This window comes from Medicago sativa, chromosome 5 (genome assembly GCF_051527215.1).
Source record: "Medicago sativa cultivar Bolivia chromosome 5, Bolivia_mono, whole genome shotgun sequence".
In the NCBI taxonomy this organism is placed as follows: Eukaryota; Viridiplantae; Streptophyta; class Magnoliopsida; order Fabales; family Fabaceae; genus Medicago; species Medicago sativa.
Window position 1 is genome coordinate 19,161,535 of NC_140753.1, and position 17,706 is coordinate 19,179,240.

General features: G+C 33.3%; 2 protein-coding genes across 2 annotated transcripts; both read right to left on the bottom strand.

Moving 5' to 3' along the window:
• Positions 1–1,354: 1,354 nt before the first annotated feature.
• On the bottom strand, positions 1,355–7,264 carry LOC146920795 (uncharacterized). The gene is made up of 10 exons (XM_085714241.1): positions 7,151–7,264; positions 6,629–6,689; positions 6,268–6,503; positions 5,274–5,391; positions 3,904–3,978; positions 3,692–3,815; positions 3,143–3,591; positions 2,912–3,051; positions 2,635–2,727; positions 1,355–1,726 (listed from the first exon to the last, which is right to left on the bottom strand). Exons 2-10 carry the CDS (start codon positions 6,665–6,667, stop codon positions 1,621–1,623), a joined length of 1,380 nt encoding a protein of 459 aa, XP_085570367.1. The 5' UTR covers positions 6,668–6,689; positions 7,151–7,264; the 3' UTR covers positions 1,355–1,620.
• A 2,958-nt stretch (positions 7,265–10,222) lies between these two features.
• Positions 10,223–17,482, bottom strand: LOC146920796 (phosphoenolpyruvate carboxykinase (ATP) 1-like). Its single transcript, XM_085714240.1, has 13 exons — positions 17,351–17,482; positions 16,655–16,916; positions 15,201–15,376; positions 14,615–14,768; positions 14,258–14,342; positions 13,065–13,165; positions 12,526–12,824; positions 12,179–12,352; positions 11,991–12,056; positions 11,247–11,425; positions 10,993–11,162; positions 10,731–10,899; positions 10,223–10,627 (listed from the first exon to the last, which is right to left on the bottom strand). The coding sequence occupies exons 2-13, from the start codon at positions 16,906–16,908 to the stop codon at positions 10,481–10,483; spliced, it is 1,974 nt and encodes a 657-aa protein (XP_085570366.1). The 5' UTR covers positions 16,909–16,916; positions 17,351–17,482; the 3' UTR covers positions 10,223–10,480.
• Positions 17,483–17,706: the final 224 nt, after the last annotated feature.

The following is a 17,706-nucleotide window of genomic DNA, read 5'->3' on the forward strand; positions in this document are numbered from 1 at the left end:
AGAGAGAAAAAGAAAGATAGAGGTTAAGTACATCATATTAATATTAATATGAGAGAGAAAATTGTACGAAAGTTGTCACAAAATAGTTGCACAAATATCATTTCTCTTATTATTATCATCATAAAAATATCATCAATGTTTTTATTTGGAAACTTCTACAGCCAAAAAGGTACAAGACAACAAACAAACATGCATCTACACAACACGTGTCCGATTAAAATCAAGTGTTACTAAGATTGGTTAAGGTGGTCTCACGATAAATTAGATTTGTTATGTGGTCCGTAATCTTATGAATAAACTTTTTTTTTCTGGTTATATAGGTTGTTTATGATATTTAAACCAATATAAAAATATATATCAATTTGAATTGGATATTTTCTTCTGTTTTTATTCTTAATTTATATTGTTTTATTTATTACTTTATCTTTTTATAATTTTATTACTTTATCTTTTTATAATATTTTAATTAATGAAAAAATAATCTATTTTACCTCATTGAAATAGGACAAGTGCTCTACTACATTAAAAACAACATTACACATTTATCAGTTGCTCACTACTCAGGCTTCCCCTTCGATGGACGGTTCAGACTTCAGAGACTTATTTGGCATCCCTTAAAGGTTTTTATCTTAGTTTGCTGGTTGCTTCGAGACAGTTGCCAACAAAAATCAACCCCCTTAACCGTGGTATAATAGATAATGATTATATTTTTTGTGTGGCAGATTGCGATCATGTCGAAAGCGCGCAACATTTGTTTAGTAATTATGAAATTTTCGACTCTCTGTGGCAGCAAGTCCATATGTGGCTTGGCTTTTCAAGTGTTGATCATCACAGCCTCAACACTCATTTTACTCAATTTAGAACTATTTAGGTGGCTTGAAGAGTCGACGATCATTCCTTCAGTTATTGTGGCTTCTTTGTGTTTGTCTCATATGAAAAGGACGTAATAATAGAATATTTAATAATGTTTATACTTTCATTACGCAGTTATACTTTCATTACGCAGCCTACGAAGAAGGTAACGTTTAATTCTTACTGATGGTTGAGGGCTGATAATGCCTCTTTTGTGTATGGTTGTCATGGCGGTCAGACCCTTTCTTTTGTGTGGGTATCGGCTGATGCTTCTATTTGTACTTTGAGCAACCTCTTTAATACACCTTGTGCTTAAGAGACGTCTCCGTCATTGTAAATTTTAGCTTCTTCAAAACAAAACAAAAAAACAGAGAAGAGAAAGGGTTATCATACGTACTAACGACCAACCTAATTATCTAGCCGGACTTTCAGTGGCTTGCTTTTAAGACAATAGAAAGCCATCGTGGTTTCATACGTTACGTACTAATGATCAACCAAATTATTGAACTCAAAAAATCATCTCTTCTAAACAATTTACTAAATACTGTAAAATTTATGGTCGAAGGCTAAATTTATCACACTATCTCCCCAGCATTTGCCCTCTTTGTAACATAAAAAATTGCAATCATTTGTTGTATGATTAGCAGCATTATTATAAATAAATTACAAAATATAATACAAACTAGCTTTTGACAAAACATCATCCCCATTGGACTGAATTTGAGCAAGTCGGATTCCATGATAATCAAACCGGTTATGTCTTTCATGTTACAATCCAACCTTACGCTTCTTTGCCTTGTTTCTTTCTTTCCTTGCCTCCTCCTCTGCTAACAACCTCGCTTCACGTTCATCCTCCGCTCTACCAATTTTCGCACTGCACACATGTAATACACAATCATCAGCATAAGAAAATATTACATTTTTTTGGTTTATTTTTGTTAGCCCAAATATTGCTTCATAACATTTTCTAGCAAAATATTTCTTATTTTCTAGCAAAACACTTTCTAGTAAATAAAATTAAACAACACTCCCTAAATATGAAATACAAGTAAAGGGCATCACTGCCATTTATAAGTGCAATCAATAACATCAGAAAAGAAAAATAAATGAAGTCTCTCCCTAAATATGAAATACAAGTAAAGGGCATCACTGCCATTTATAAGTGCAATCAATAACATCAGAAAAGAAAAATAAATGAAGTCTCACACAGCACAGCAGCTTTTAATAAAAAATTTCCTAACACAAAATCTTCAATCATATGGTTCTTCAATCATATTTTTGCTTAATATTTTATTCATTGAAATACATATGGATCCCATTTGCATTTAAATAGAAAATACTGTGTCGAGAAGTGGGTGCTGGTCTGTTAGTGCGTACCTAGCACTCGTCTTTTCCTAATTACCAAACAAAGAGAGTGTCCTGTTAAAAAAACTAAAGGTGTTGGATAACTTTGTTTTCCAAGTGTAAACATTTTTATTAAGTCTTGGGAGTGTTACTGAAACTACTTGTCAAGATTAGCATTAGTCTGTATGAAAAGAAAATGGGAAGAGCAACAGAAAAAATGCACACATACAAAAGAAATAAATAAATGAAGGTTATATGTCATAAAAATAAATAGATGAAGGTTATAAGTTTTAAATAAGAATAAACTGGCAACAGAAAGACGTCCTGTTTTCAGAAAGGAATGGAAAAAAGATTTTTATACTCAAGTAGGATTTGTGTTCTAAATATTAAGCAAAAATATTAAGTGAATATCACAGTGTAGGCTTTATAGAAACCAACCTCCTCTTTTCCTCCTTCTGGATATCATCGAAGCCTGCCTCCATATTGGAGTCGTCATCGTCATCGTAATGGGCATATTTCTTGGGGTTGTAACTACAAAAAATGCAACAAAATTATCAATATCAAGTATAATAAATCATATGAAATGAAAGGACGAGGTCCTTCAGTCATTAAAACGAGACTCCCCCATTTGAAAGTTTACAATTATCAGTACACACGGCACAGAAATCAAGCATTAACAACTAAAAAAAAGGGGACCTAAACATAGAGAACTTACCCAAACAAATTTCTGATCTCACTGCGCCAATCCTCCTCAGGCTCAGGCTCATCAAGGGGGCGTTTCCTAACTATACTCTTGGGGCGCTGATCATGCAAATCAGAACGCTTAGGAATTTGTTTAAGTGGTGGCTTACTTACCTGTCAAGCAATTGAACATAAATAATGATAAGGAGCGGTGAATCAAATTCATGAGTTCTTGTTGGGTAAGGGGGTGTATATAGTATTATACCTGAGCTTTTGATGATGAAACTGGTTGTTTTGGTACTGTTCTGGGTTTATACTGTTCTCGTACATCTCTTCTTTGGTCCACACCCTGCTTCGGAACAGATGATGGAACCTTTGAAGGGGCTGGCTTCTGCACACCATTCACAGGATTTCTCATGCCAGGTTTGACCGATTTACTCACCGAGGTATTAACATGCATCTTTGAAGGCATGCCTTTTGGCAATAACGGCCGGCCTGGTCCATTCACACTGTGGCTACCAAGCTGTTTTCTAGAATCTACTGATACCTTACTGGCTTGACTCGTAGAACTTAACTTGTAATTGGATCGCGGTTTAGGAGCCAAGTGACTAGCCCCAGCAACAGGTTTCCGGTTCTCACCAGTACCACGAACAAGCTTGCCACCATTGCTAAAAGACGGTTTACTCTTTCCTGGAACTTGAGCTGCTTGTCCCACTTTAACATCAGCAAAAACCCTGTATAAGTTTCCTTAATCACAGTAAAATATATCTGAACACCCACAATTGAACAGCACAAAATATAAACAGTAGCATACCAGTATTGCGCACAGATGTATTCCTGGAGGGAGGCTCTTTTGATGGAACAGGAAGATCCGCATCATCAGACAAAAGAAACGAGTAATCTCTGGTAACCTTGAGTTTCTCGGCTTTAACTAGCTTCTGCTTAAACACAACAGTTTATCGTATTAGAATAGCAGATAATGACTAGTGTGTTACAAAAGCAAATTGTATACACCAGCTACAATACCTCGTTGACTTTGGGTGGCTGCTTCTGAGCTGAAGACTTCAATACACCATTAGATACTTTACTTGTGCTTTTGTTCTGTACACAGGATATTTATGAGAAAGTTGCATAACGTACATACTAGTACTACAAAGTAAAAAAGACATCAAAGAAATGTTGATAGCAAGTATATCCCAAGTAATGTGCGAACAACAAAAAAAAAAAACATCAACTACAATAATGGTAAAAAAAATACAAGATTGACACACAAAATTAAGAGAAGTTTAACAACTTAGCTATTCAGCCACAGCATATGCAGGAGCAGAATTGTCATATTTCTGACCATATTACATATCATGAATCACTCCCAAGAGGATTTTACAATCGGAAGTGAAGCTTAAGGAAGTAAATATCAATGTGAAATAAATAGTGAAAAATATGTCGTAGACCATGAGAAATTCTAACATCCCACTGATTGTGTAATCGCTAATCAAACAAGAACATATTCAATAAGCACTTATTACATGGGAGCGTAAGTATAGTGTGTTACTACGATCGTGGAGGATATGAGGGTAAACTATACATAAACACTCCACAAGTTGTTTCTAGAAACTATACCAAGAGCTTACGAAAATAAACTGAAAACAGATAATGAACATATCATAAGATATTTTATAAGCTATTCAATAACTTACAAAAGTTCCTGCGTCATAAGTTAAGTCTAAATAAGTTATTATAGTTCCAAAAGCCTGCTAAATGATAAGCCCAAATAAGTTATTACTCTAAACGCCCACTAAATGATAGGAAGTGATGACCATAGAATATTAAACTAAATATAGAAGATATGAGAATTATCCTATGGATGAGTCAATACACCAAACAATCTAAGATTATATATAGTCATTAGATATAAAATCAGGATGGTTTTCACTAGAAAAGATGGTAGAGTCACAACTTAGGTAGTTTGGTCATGTGTAAAGAATACTCATAGAAACGACGCTGAAGAGAGCTGACTGAACAAATAAGGTTCAATAGTTAATAAGTAGAGGGGGGTCAACAGAGTTACAAAAGACCAAACCATGAAGAGAGATTGACGTAAATAACTTTGGAGAAAACATCAAAGTATTATTTGATCCATATAGCTGACCCCAACAAATGTAAAAAGGCACCATGTTGTTTATTAGTTTAAATTTTGGTTACATTACTAAGAGGAAACAGGCACCAGTAGCCACAAGACGCCATATATTTATTTACCACACAAAATCACATTTAAAAAATTCCACAGTATAAATTATCAAGCATAACACCTTAAAAAGAAGATTGACAATATCACACAGAAATTGATAAACCAATATTGAAAGGAAAGTAGAAAATACAAGGTGTCGAGTACATACAATTTGAGGTGTGTTAGAAGGCATGGGCACCAAATGTCGGTTTTCTAGCAACGATTTGCTCTCTTGGATTACTCGCTGTGCAATAACTGGTTGAGAAGGACCAAAAAAAGACCCATAACTGTAGCAACAAATGAATATTGAGGACAGATATTTCAAGATTATTCCTCTTGGCATATTTCACATATTATATGTGCTATGAAACAACAAACCATATCAATGAAGAGGGCAAAACATGCATAACTAATAGTTACACAAGCAAGACCATAAAAATAATTGTGGCCTTACAATTACAACAAGGTACAGATAGGAAACAACAGATATCTGAAAAAAGAAACGTGCAACACCAACCATGACGCATTTAAAAATACAATTTCAGTTAAAACAATAAAAAAACATGGCCATGTAATAGGGTCATACATCTATGGGGATAATCAGATAAAAGAGAAAGGTCGCAAATTTGTTAGAAAAGAAGCCTCCAAAAGTGAAGCAAATAAGAAAATGAGTTTGCATTCCTGAAACGACTGACTTAGGGCCCGTTTGGATTGGCTTATTTTTTAGCTTATGCAAATAAATAAGCTTTTATGTTAATTCGTAAGTTCTCACTAACGAAAATGGTAACTTCATAAGCGGTTTTTTCATAAACTACCTTGACAAGCTTATGAATAATACTTAAAAGCTTATTTATTTGCATAAGTTGTTTTGCATAATATAAAAAATAAGCCAATCCAAACAGGCCCTTAATAAATTGCCACGCAAAAAAAGCAGTATTTTTAACTCCCATCATGCCTCCAAGGCAAAGGCATAGGGTGGAGAGTAGAACAAACAATAGGACTTTTTAAGAAATGAGTAACATAAAATTGCAATGCACTCATAAACCAAATCCCTATTCCCTAATTATTTTGGAATTGAGTCTCATAAAAATTAATGTAAACAGAACCTCAAGCATTATAATATGACTATGTGTATATGGTTAAAAGATGGTTTCGATACTCACTTATCACGTTGAATTTGCTTCTTTCTACCATTTGAATCTGCAAGGGAAGTACTATTCTGCTTCTGCATCTTTTTTCTGATTGATTCTTTCAACTTCTGCCTCAACTCAAGGTAGTCCAGTTCTTCCTTAGTGGGCTTCCGAGGCTCTTCCGCCACATATTCTTCCCCTTCCTCCTCTTCATATCCCTCCCCTTCCTCCAGTTGTTCGTCCTCATAATCATCATAATCCTCATATTCCTGAACACAAAAAAGTCACAAGAAAAACCATATTCAATTCAGAAAGAAAAAAAAACAAAGATAACAAAATCAATAACAGTAATTGAAATCTCAAATTCTCAAATCTTAAAGTTGAGAATACTTACATCTTCTTGATCATAGCCCCGCATTGCGGCTTGAATCATAGCTACAGAATCAAATCAACAGCTACAAAATATCAAGAAATCAAATCAGAATCCAATTGACAAAAAAACACTAATCTATTCATACACACAGCAATGCAATTAACATTAGATTCAAATCTAAATTTCGCATCCACTGTAACTAACAGTGTTAAAAAAAAACTGAATTGCACAAAAAAAACACCCTAGAAACAAAATTTCTGAAAATTTGTAAAATTAGGGTTTTCAAAATCTACGATTGATTTTTTCCTCAAATTGATAAACACCAATATAATCAGCGACCCACCTTGCGGAATTGAAATATCGAATAGCGAGAATGAAGAAAAACAAGTTATATAATCGAAAAAAATCGAATCGATTGAAAATTTGGGGCAAAATTGAAAAAAAAAATCGGGAAAAAGAAAAGGGGAAAGGGGAAAAGAAGAAAATGGAATAATGGGTGTGAAGCGATGAAGAAAAAAGAATCAAAATGGAGGAAGAAAGTACCGTGATTGATGATGCGATGCGAAGTGAAATTGAGCAGCGGTAGAATGAAATCGTGCGAAGAATGAGTTGATAAAGGGGAAGAAATTATTTTGTTGTTGTTCCAGATTTTTCCATAGTCCCTTCCCCCCTCAAAAGAGTTTAATCTTTTTAAATCGACAAAAGTGTAATAATTATTGCAAGTGTATTTGTACTTGGGCCTTTACACGTTCATCAGATTGTTTTGTCTAGCCCAATAGAAGTTTGAGATTTTCTTTTCTCACACTACCAACTTCTCATGCGCTTTTCAAAATTCATAAAATACTCCGTTTGGATTATATAATCAGAACAACTTGATTACTTATAAATACTCCGTTTGGATTATATAATCAGAACAACTTGATTACTTAATCTGAAATATTTCAAAACCCATAATCGATACAAATGACTTTGATGATGATTGTACCATCCCGTAAAAATTGAACATCAATTTTGAAGATGGTATGAATGGTCAGCAAACAACCATGGCATCATAACCAACACAACTACAACAAAATAATTTCAACAACATAAATTCAAAAACGAAAAACAACATAATAAAACACAAACAAGATTATGGGTCAGCCAGACTTAATTTTTCATCTGGTCAATCCATGCACGCCTTGATTTCTTCGTAGGTCTTGAGATGAATTATACTTTCCCGAATATCACAAAAAAGATCTCACCGAAGAAGTGTCTAACTCAATCAGTCCCTTCGAACTATGCTAACCAGATATAAAAGATGACTTTCACGTCGTCGTTTTGGAGCTTCATATGGGTAAACTGAATGCGTCGACCTAAGTATATCGACAGACGATGATAATGAACATTTCCCACCATTCTTGTGTCTCTATGATCAGACGACCGTTAATTTGGTCTAGCCGGTCCTTCAGGCCAGACAGTGTGACATCAACGTGGACCAAAACATATTAGGCTTCCCTCAATTGTAGTAACATGCTGCTAGCTTGATGTTTATATCTACTTTATAAGTGTTCATGGTTTTGCAGTGTGGTTTGAAAATGAACTTAACACATCAGTTTATAAAAGGTTATGTGCGTCATGGACTACGTGAACTGTTGGTGCAATATAGACCACGTAAAAATCTTGTACTTGACTGGTTTTGAGAATATAATCTGAATTGTACCAAACCTTCAAAAGTACAAGTTTTTGCACAATGTCGATATGTTTTAGTTTATATTCTTTAAACTAATACTGGACAATTTTATGATTATGTAACCTGAAACGAACTAGAATTTGGACAGTGGCTTGGTCAACAAGTCTTTGGAGGGTCGAATTGATTTTTGGGTCAAAATGTGGTGTTTTACACGGTTTATTGACTGATGATACGCTTTATGTGGGTATTTTTCCTATAAATAAAAACTCATTATTCACGATTTCTCCTCCCAATTCACGTTTTCTCCCATTATTTATTTCTTATGTTTCAATGGGTTAGAATGTCATGGTAACATTGTTGGTCTTTTATACAGAGGGTCAAAAGTGATCTTTGTGGCAGTAGATAAGTGGTTAGTATGAATGTTCAAAATTTGATGTCTCATTTCAACCTGTATTTCAAATCCAACTCGATTTGAGGTTGTTTCGACCATTTTCCATCTTCTCTTGCTTAACCATCTTGTTCTCGCGGATTCTTCTGAGGGTGTGCGAGGGGAATGACAAAGCTTCTCCTCCTTCCACCTCCACCTTCTTCTCCTACATATTAAGCTTTAAGTGTCAAAGATTTAATATCTTAGAAAACTTATATAAAATTTATTTCTATTTATAAGAATTATCTAATTTTCTGGACTGTTTTTTTGAACAAAACTCATAGTTTTGTATAATATCTAAGAAAACTTATTTAAAATTTATTTTTATTTATAAGAATTTTCGAATTTTCCGTATTGTTTTTTTTAACAAAACTCACTCACAGTCAAGGAAACAATTTTACTTATTATTGGCAAAATAAAATAAAATTATATGTTACTTAAAAACGGAAAATTTATTTGCTAATAAACCTAGGGGACAAAATCATGAATAGGAACTAATATAAATTCATAAAGTTTCCCGAGAAACTCATGTACGATTTCACCAACCACCATAAATGAAGTTATATTAAAGTTTTAAAATTCAAGAGTTCAAATTCCGCTACCATTCAAAAGAAAATTGAACTCTTGAATTTTAGCGAAAATCAAACTCTATTTTCGTTATTAAGTTTTAAAATTCAAGAGTTCTATATTCGCTATAATCCAAAAGAACATGTTGAAACTTAATATAACTTCATTTATGGTGACTTCCGCACCAATTTGGAGTACTACACCCGTAAGAAAAATACAAACCTATAAGTTTTTCGATAAAATTTTTGAAAAAGTCATATTAAGTTTTATGGTAGAAGTTAAACAAATTGGAATATTATTTAATAAATTTTCTGGGAATTCTATTCAAACTCGAAATGTTGAAACTTGAAATGAAGTTTTTCGAGAATAAAATTCAACCCAAAAAACTTTTACTTACGGAAAAACGCACGTGAGGGTAAACTCATGCTAAATAAGAATAAAGTTAAAATCAATTTGGAATGTGCTCCACGGTCACATGTTCGATTCCCTCTAGTGCCAAATAGACGGTGGGATTGATCCTCTCAGATTAGTCGGTCCTTGGATCGGATACCAAATTTTCAAAGGAAAAATAAGTTAAAAGTACGAGTGAAAGATGAATTTGTAAAAAGTTAAACGGCAAAAGGTAAATTGACATTTTTGATGGTATGTCGAAGTTCATGCATGCCTACTACACCACTGGTGATAGAGAACCTATTTTCTAAGTTAATTTTGAACTGAGTTCCTCATCATTTACCTTACCTTTGAGGAGAATCTCTTAAATATGTAATTGTTCGGTGGAAGGAAACTCTTTCTTAAATAGGAACTTGAGAGTTTTATTATGATCCTTGATATACGAAAATTGTAGTCGTAATTACGTTGGATCTTTGATATAGCAAAATGTTCGAGAGGTCCTTATGCTATTAGCAAATTGTTCGTGATAAGGTAAAGTTAAAAAAAAAAATGAGGGATATAGTGATATAATTTATTTTTTTTGGTACAGTGATATAATTTATTTGTATACTACAATATGAGGATATGAAAATGTAAAGACTAGCACATATGACATATGAATTACACTCATTCGGAAACAGCTTCAAAAGTGAAGACTAGCACAAATGTGAAGACTAGAAACATGAACCTGACCCAACCAACCAATATATTATAAGGCCACATTTATTCTACCACCCTAACAATCCTAGTCCCCCACACAACACAACATTGCTTCACTTCAAAAGATTGGACCAGCTGCAAGAATCTCTTCTGTGAGGTTGTCATCACCCTTTCCAATTTTGTAGTTGGTGAAGGTTTCAAAATTCTTCTTGAACAATCCACCCAGCTTCAACAATGTCGCATTGTAAGCGTTTTTGTCTGACCACTGCAATCCATCAAACACACAAATTATTAATATCTCGTTTCTAAATTAGAAGTGTTTTATTACCACGCAAGGTGAATAAACGAACTGTTTTAGGATAACTAACCGCATTGATAGGATCAAGAATTTCTGAAGGGACACCCTCTACTTCAGTTGGGGTCTGAAGGCCAAAAATCTCACTCTTCTTGTATTCTGCCCCCAGGAGGCTTCCATTGTGAATAGCATCAATAATTTTTCTAGTATAACTTAGTTTGATGCGATTCCCGGTACCATAGCTGCATTAATTTGACATAGACAAGAACATCATGTTTAGAGCGATAAAACAAAGAAACTCAACAATATTGCAAAGTGAAGAACTAAAAGCATACCTGCCACCGGACCAACCAGTGTTAACAAGCCATCCTGTTGCACCATGGCTCTCCATCTTTTCAGCAAGCATTGCAGCATACTTTGTAGGGTGTAACATTATGAATGCTGCACCGAAACAAGCTGAAAATGTTGCTTGTGGCTCCTTTATACCATCCTCAGTACCAGCCACCTACATAAAAATGGTTAGAATTATATAATTGAAGCAACATTGGTTTAACAAATAGTAAAAATTAGTCACTTTGAAATTTATTACCAGAGCAGTATATCCACTGATGAAATGGTACATGGTCTGCGCCAGGGTTAGCTTACTCACAGGTGGTAGCACACCAAATGCATCACATGCCAAAAGAATAACATTCTTTGGATGAGGTCCAACACATGGTAACTTTGCATTTGGTATGTACTCTATCGGATAGGCTGCACGAGTATTTTCTGCAATAAAAATTACCACATGTAACTATCAGTTGAGACTTTTTGCTATGAAGCATTGATGCAGACATTAGACACGATACTAATAATAATTGTAAAAAATGAATTAATTGAATGTAGTCACATGTGTCTAACACGATCAAAAGTGTGAGTGCTACAGAGGTTTCTTGTAAAGGATGATGTACAAATTCAATGAAAAAATTCAGCAGCTGGCAAGTAGATGTTTGACTTGTTTATCTTTGAAATTAAAATATTCGTCTCTTTATTTAACACCGTCCTATACTCCTATCCATAATGCCGTATTACAGGAGGTTTATATTTTAATCAAAAGTGACCTTTCACAATAATATATAGATTACTTGTTACATATGAAGTACAACTTGTAAGGATGTACGAAGTCAACTGTTAATTGGCAAAGACAAAGTCACAGCTTAGTCCTCTTTTGTCAGCTATTGAATAATGAAACCATCTTAGTCATGTACAAAACCAAATTTGATGAAGTCAACCATTAAACAAAAGAATTAAGAGAATCCAAATACTCATCTTAATTAAATAAATCATTGCTTACCTGTAACTGATTTATCAGAATAATCAACTTCTCTAGTATGCTCATCAAACACCACGTTTTCCAACACTGACAATGCAAAAGAGAAAACAAATCAAAAATAATTTTCAATGTTTTGAAAAATATATACACGGTTGGAATATAGACAGCGACATAGAAGTTTTTTATATTAGTCAAAGATAAACATATACCTGTACCAAACCTAATTGCATTCCAGATATCAGGCTCTTTCTCCCGGGAGAGATCGATGCATTTAGCATAACAACCACCTTCAATGTTGGAGACACCATTCTCACTCCAACAATGTTCATCATCTCCAATCAAATATCTATTATGATCAGTAGAAAGAGTGGTCTTTCCAGTACCTATTTCAAAAAAAATAAGAAAAAAAGATCCATTAGAATTATAAGAAAATGAAACAAAAGCCATAACTAATATCCATGGCTAAGTATATATCTAGTGGAGTATAGGACAAGGAAGGGAACATATCGGGGAGCGCATGGTTGGTTGGAAGAGGTAGCCACATTGAATACTATACCTGAGAGTCCAAAGAAGAGAGCAACATCGCCACCTTTGCCCATATTGGAACCAGAGTGTAAGGAGAGAATTTGACGCTTAGGCATGAGATAATGCATGACACTGAAAAGACCTTTCTTCATTTCCCCGGCGTACTGTGTGCCGAGGATAACCATTTCCCTTCTAGCAAGATTAAGATCAATGCTAGTGGAAGATGTCATGTAGTGAGTGAAACGGTTACATGGAAACTTTCCGGCATTGTATATAGTGAAGTCCGGAGTACCAAAATTCTCCAGCTCTTCAGGACTGGGTCGGATACACCTGTAACCAACCCAGTTATCGACTATTTTTACATACTTGGGATGTTTTGCATTATTATAGTGATGCTTTTGCATACCTTTTTATTTATACATATATAAATTATATATAAGGCTTTCAACGATATAGGATACTTATCTGGTGGAGCTTATACACCTACCTTTTTGTCTTCAAGGAACAAAAGAGAAACCAAACAAATAGTGTTGGCAATTTTTTGTAAAGTATTCTTTAGTTTACACTTACATGTTGTGCATGAACAATGAATGGTATGCTCTGGCTGATACAATTCTGACTTTGATTCTGTTCTCTGGATCCCAATTCAAGAATTGGTCGTTCACAAACACCTGTGGTTACATAGTCATCGACATTGTTATTGCTTATTTCTTACTTTTACTAATAAGATGCTTGTGCATTCGCAAAAGTGACTTTTGTTTTTATGTATGTTTAAAACATTATTATATCGAACAAAATTTCGAGGAATGCACTACTCTATCTTGTTTGACTTGAGCCAAGATGACATTATAATACTGAAATTTATTGTAAGGATAATAAAATCAACTTGACCTCCCAAACATGTCCAATTGGAATGAATTAGTTTAATAAACTTGATCTTTATCCAAAATGAAATTAGTCCACTTCAACTTGTAGCCACCCTTAATTATAAAATGGAACTAAACTACTAAGTCTCTTTGTAGCAACAAAACAAATTCCTAAATAATCTTTCAACAAAAAGATAACAATGTTAACCAATGAATTTATAAATAATTTGTTAATTGAGATAAGAGAAAAGATAAATAACTGAGACAAAGGAAGAGCTAGATGCTTTTTTAATGGAGGCAATCAACTCATTAGTCATAATACAACAACACATAAAAAGACATGCCTTAGCACAGCATAGGCATGGTGCTCTATACTGTGAAAGGCATTAAAAGCATATATACTTATTCTCAGCATGATGATTCTGAGGCTGAGTAATTATTTTCTTAAAGAATGGTGTGGAATGGACACATCTTCTATCACTTAGCAATATGCAAAATGGTGACAAAAAATATCCCCATATCTATACTAAAATACAAAGCACCGCAAAGTCATTAGAAAACGCAATCCTTTTGCAAGTAAATGACATTTCACATCATGAAGATAATATTGTGTCAGATAAAGGGTCAAGTAAAACCCACTTGTGCAAAATGACAACATGCACCATTTCTATGTCATTATCTTAACTGCCATGAAATGAATGAGACACATAAAGTCTCTTTTATTTATTTTTTAATGTTTTTGGCTTGTAAAAAATGATATCACCATTTTTTGTGTGAAAGTGATGTTAATTCATCACACTTTTTAAGTAAAATATTATTATAATTATTATATTATATTATATTATATCATCACATCTTTTTTGGAAAAATAAAATAAAAGAAGAGAGGAATCATCACCTTGTCCAAAGAATTCAAGTAATCAACTGCCCTTTCTCTATTCACCATGAAAGTCTCCTCATCCATCTCAATGTTAGGAGAACCCCTACAATTTACAAAATTTGCACAATATTATTACAACATCAAATAGTATAATAACCAATGAGGCTCAGACTCGAACGCGACACATCGGCATCTGATAATAATTTAAAAAAATGACATAATTCAATGTAATCATATGCATCGGTGTCAGACACCATACATATCCAACACAGAGACACGTCTAATCCTAAGAGTATATGTTCTCGTAATAACAAATAAAATTGAAAGATAGAGATAGAAGGATCGAATCAAATATTGTCCAAAGTATGTACTTACTTTCCCCACCAAAGTTCATTTTCAGTAACCTTATCCTTAACCACACGCTTGTCTCTAGGAGAACGACCTGTCTTGGCACCAGAAAGTGTTGCCATTGCTCCATTGGAAGTGATGAATGATCCTTTCTCATACTTTATCGCCTGCTCATATAGTTCTACACCAAATCCAAACAAAACAGAAAAAAACAAAATCAATTATACAATTTCACATTAATTATTGCTACCAATTATACGTAGTAGATACATTTTATTAAGGTAAGAAAGTGACAATTTTTTACATTAACTATTATTAGATATATGATTGTTAACTTTATAAAATATGATGCATAATCATTCAACTCTTAAATGTATATTAAATAATAGTGACTTTGCTCATGAAACGACAAGATTTAAATAACTAGTAGTATTTCAAATAAATTTGTTAGAGGGTGACGTTTTAAACCATTTCGTACACTACATGTACAAAATTGATGATTATAACTATAACTATCATAAATAAACTAGTTAGAAAAAACATGACCAAATAAAAAAATCAAAAAAGTAAAAATTTAACTAAGGGAGGTTTAGAAATTAAGTGAGTATAGTACCAGCTGGGGAGAGATTGTAGAGAACATGTGTAAATTTCAAAGCACTGTCACTAACAGCAATGGTTGGAGTAGGAACATGATGGTGGTGTAAATTATGATCAACCTTCTGGCTCTTGGCTGGATCTCCCTTCACCACCTTTGGTCCACTTTCTCTTGTCAATGATGCAAGTGATGCACTGTTTCAAGAAAAAAAAATGTTTACATAGTCACAATTTATTTTATATACATATATAATTTACACCACCAAAAAATAAAAAATAAAATTAATCTAGTTCAAAGTCCATTTCATATGTCTTATCAAAAGACGATAAAGTGACAAACATCGTTTAAAATTCAGTCTAAATGTTCAATCCAAAAATATCGATCTTTTAAGGAAAAAATATCACATTTTTTAAAATAAATTTTCCAGGCATTTATTAAAATATTTAATGTCAATATTTTTTTTTTATTATTTTTAAAGAAAAAATTGATTTTATATGCAAACGTGTGTGTACGTGAGAGACCCAAGATGATACGCTGATTTGGTCCCACGCAATCAGAGCATTTGGCGCCGTCAGATCCATCTCATCAGTTTCTTAGTCAAGGCGCCACATAAAATGGGACCCACAATCCCACCTTTTAGGTTGCCCAAACGGATTTTCCGCTAGTCTTCAATTGACTTAACACCGATTTGCAATAAATAATTAATTATGCTTAGTGTATTACACGAAAATATTATAAAAATTTACGCGTATTTTATTTTTCTTCCCTTTTTCTATTAAAAAGGTATTTTTACGCACAACTCTAGAGACTATTTCTTTTAGTAGACTCAACTGAGTGGTAAACTTTTTTTTTTTATGAATTATATAATTTTTGCATGTCAAAACTTTAATTTGAAACTATAATTAAGTTAGAAGGGATAAATGTCATCTCATCTAAACAATATAAAGCACAACAATAATACTTTAGTCATAAACTCTTTCAAAAAAAATACTTTAGTCGTAAACACTTTTAGTTGTACCCAACAAAATAAAAAAAAATAAACACTTTTAGCATATCAATCAATTAGTATATATTATTACCTTTAAAAAATCAATTATAATATTTGATCATTAAAAAAAATAATTTGAGTTATTTTTTTTGAAGGAAAATAATTTGAGTTATAACTACGTAAAAACCCACATAAATAATTTCTGATTTATTGATGATATAAAGTTTCTTAAATTAGACTCACAAACAAAAAATTAATCATAAAGCAATTATAACTACTGTAATTTTTTATTGATTGACTGAAGCGTGTAAAAACTTGAAATTAAAGTCAAATAAATGTAGGCACGCAATTTAATAAAATCTAACTACATCACCGCTTTACCACTTTTTCACATGACCATAATACTCCCCATTTTTTATGGATATGAATACACGATATATCAATACTCATTGTAAATAAAAATGTGAGAAATTAAAGATAGTACCTAATTGATTGAAGTTGCAGTTTCTGGCGTTCTTGATCAGAGAGAGTAGCAAATGGAGTTGAAGTTCCTGTATTAGGTGTAGAAGGTGCTGATTTCTTCTTCTGCAGTGAATGAAGTTCATCAATTGTTTTTGCATTTACAGTGGGACCACTATCATCGTGACAAATCCCATTCACACTTTTCTGTGTCGTGATTTTTGGAAGCCCGTTGCTCCCGTTCTCTGTTGCAACACTTCCGTTTCCGTTTGATGCCATTTTTTTCTCTGCAGAACAAAAAATAGAATTAATCAAAATCATATATTTAAATATATCTATTATAAACAATGCTTTGTTTGAAACTTTCCATGGTTCAAGATCAAAGATTCAAAGTGCATGTGTTTGACAAAGTTTTGTTAAAGCCCTAAGTGCACTTTTATAAAATCACGGTGGTTTAACGAGATTATTTCAAACATGCACAAAATATATTAAAAAAAACATGACACCGACACGATATTGATGGAGGGGTTACATCTGATCATTTTAACAGTATTTATGTGTCAGTGTGGTGTTTACATAAATTATTGTTTGCATGTTTGCTATCACGGAAGATTTGTTAGAACCACAATTGACAAATTCACCGTAATATCAAACACACTGGATACCAAACTACATGTAAAGAAAACAACATTGTACCACGAAAAAAATAAACAGAACGAACCAAGGAATTGTAGCTAGGATGTTGCTGAGAAAATCTGGAAAATGAGAAAGCTAAAGAGAAACAAAGGAAATTTTTGTAAAAACGACCATAAGAAGTGCAATAATGATATAATGTGGAAGACAATTAGGTGATGGAAATTTGCAATATTGGTGGTGTCCTTTTATAGGGTGCAGTAATAGCCACTTCTTAACTAGAGTTAGATATTAACTATGGTTAAGGGTAACCATGGTTAAATCCTATCCCTCTTGTCATCAGGGTCAGCGGTCAATACTCGACTCATTATTCGGGAATAAGGGGCAGCTGGTTAATGACTCTGTATCTGAATGAACCAAAGAGGGAAATCAATCCTCTGTTTC

What these genes read in the sequence shown, in the direction of transcription:
- LOC146920796 (XM_085714240.1), bottom strand. Translation starts at nt 16,908, where the DNA reads ATGGCATCAAACGGAAACGGAAGTGTTGCAACAGAGAACGGGAGCAAC. An exon ending in CTGCAACTTCAATCAATTAG is followed by an intron (nt 15,377 to 16,654) that starts GTACTATCTTTA and finishes TTCTTGAAACAG; the next exon opens with TGCATCACTTGCATCATTGA. An exon ending in ACTTGAATTCTTTGGACAAG is followed by an intron (nt 13,166 to 14,257) that starts GTGATGATTCCT and finishes ATGTAACCACAG; the next exon opens with GTGTTTGTGAACGACCAATT.
- LOC146920795 (XM_085714241.1), bottom strand. Translation starts at nt 6,667, where the DNA reads ATGATTCAAGCCGCAATGCGGGGCTATGATCAAGAAGAT. An exon ending in AAGCAAATTCAACGTGATAA is followed by an intron (nt 5,392 to 6,267) that starts GTGAGTATCGAA and finishes TTGTTGCTACAG; the next exon opens with TTATGGGTCTTTTTTTGGTC. An exon ending in AGCCACCCAAAGTCAACGAG is followed by an intron (nt 3,816 to 3,903) that starts GTATTGTAGCTG and finishes GTGTTTAAGCAG; the next exon opens with AAGCTAGTTAAAGCCGAGAA.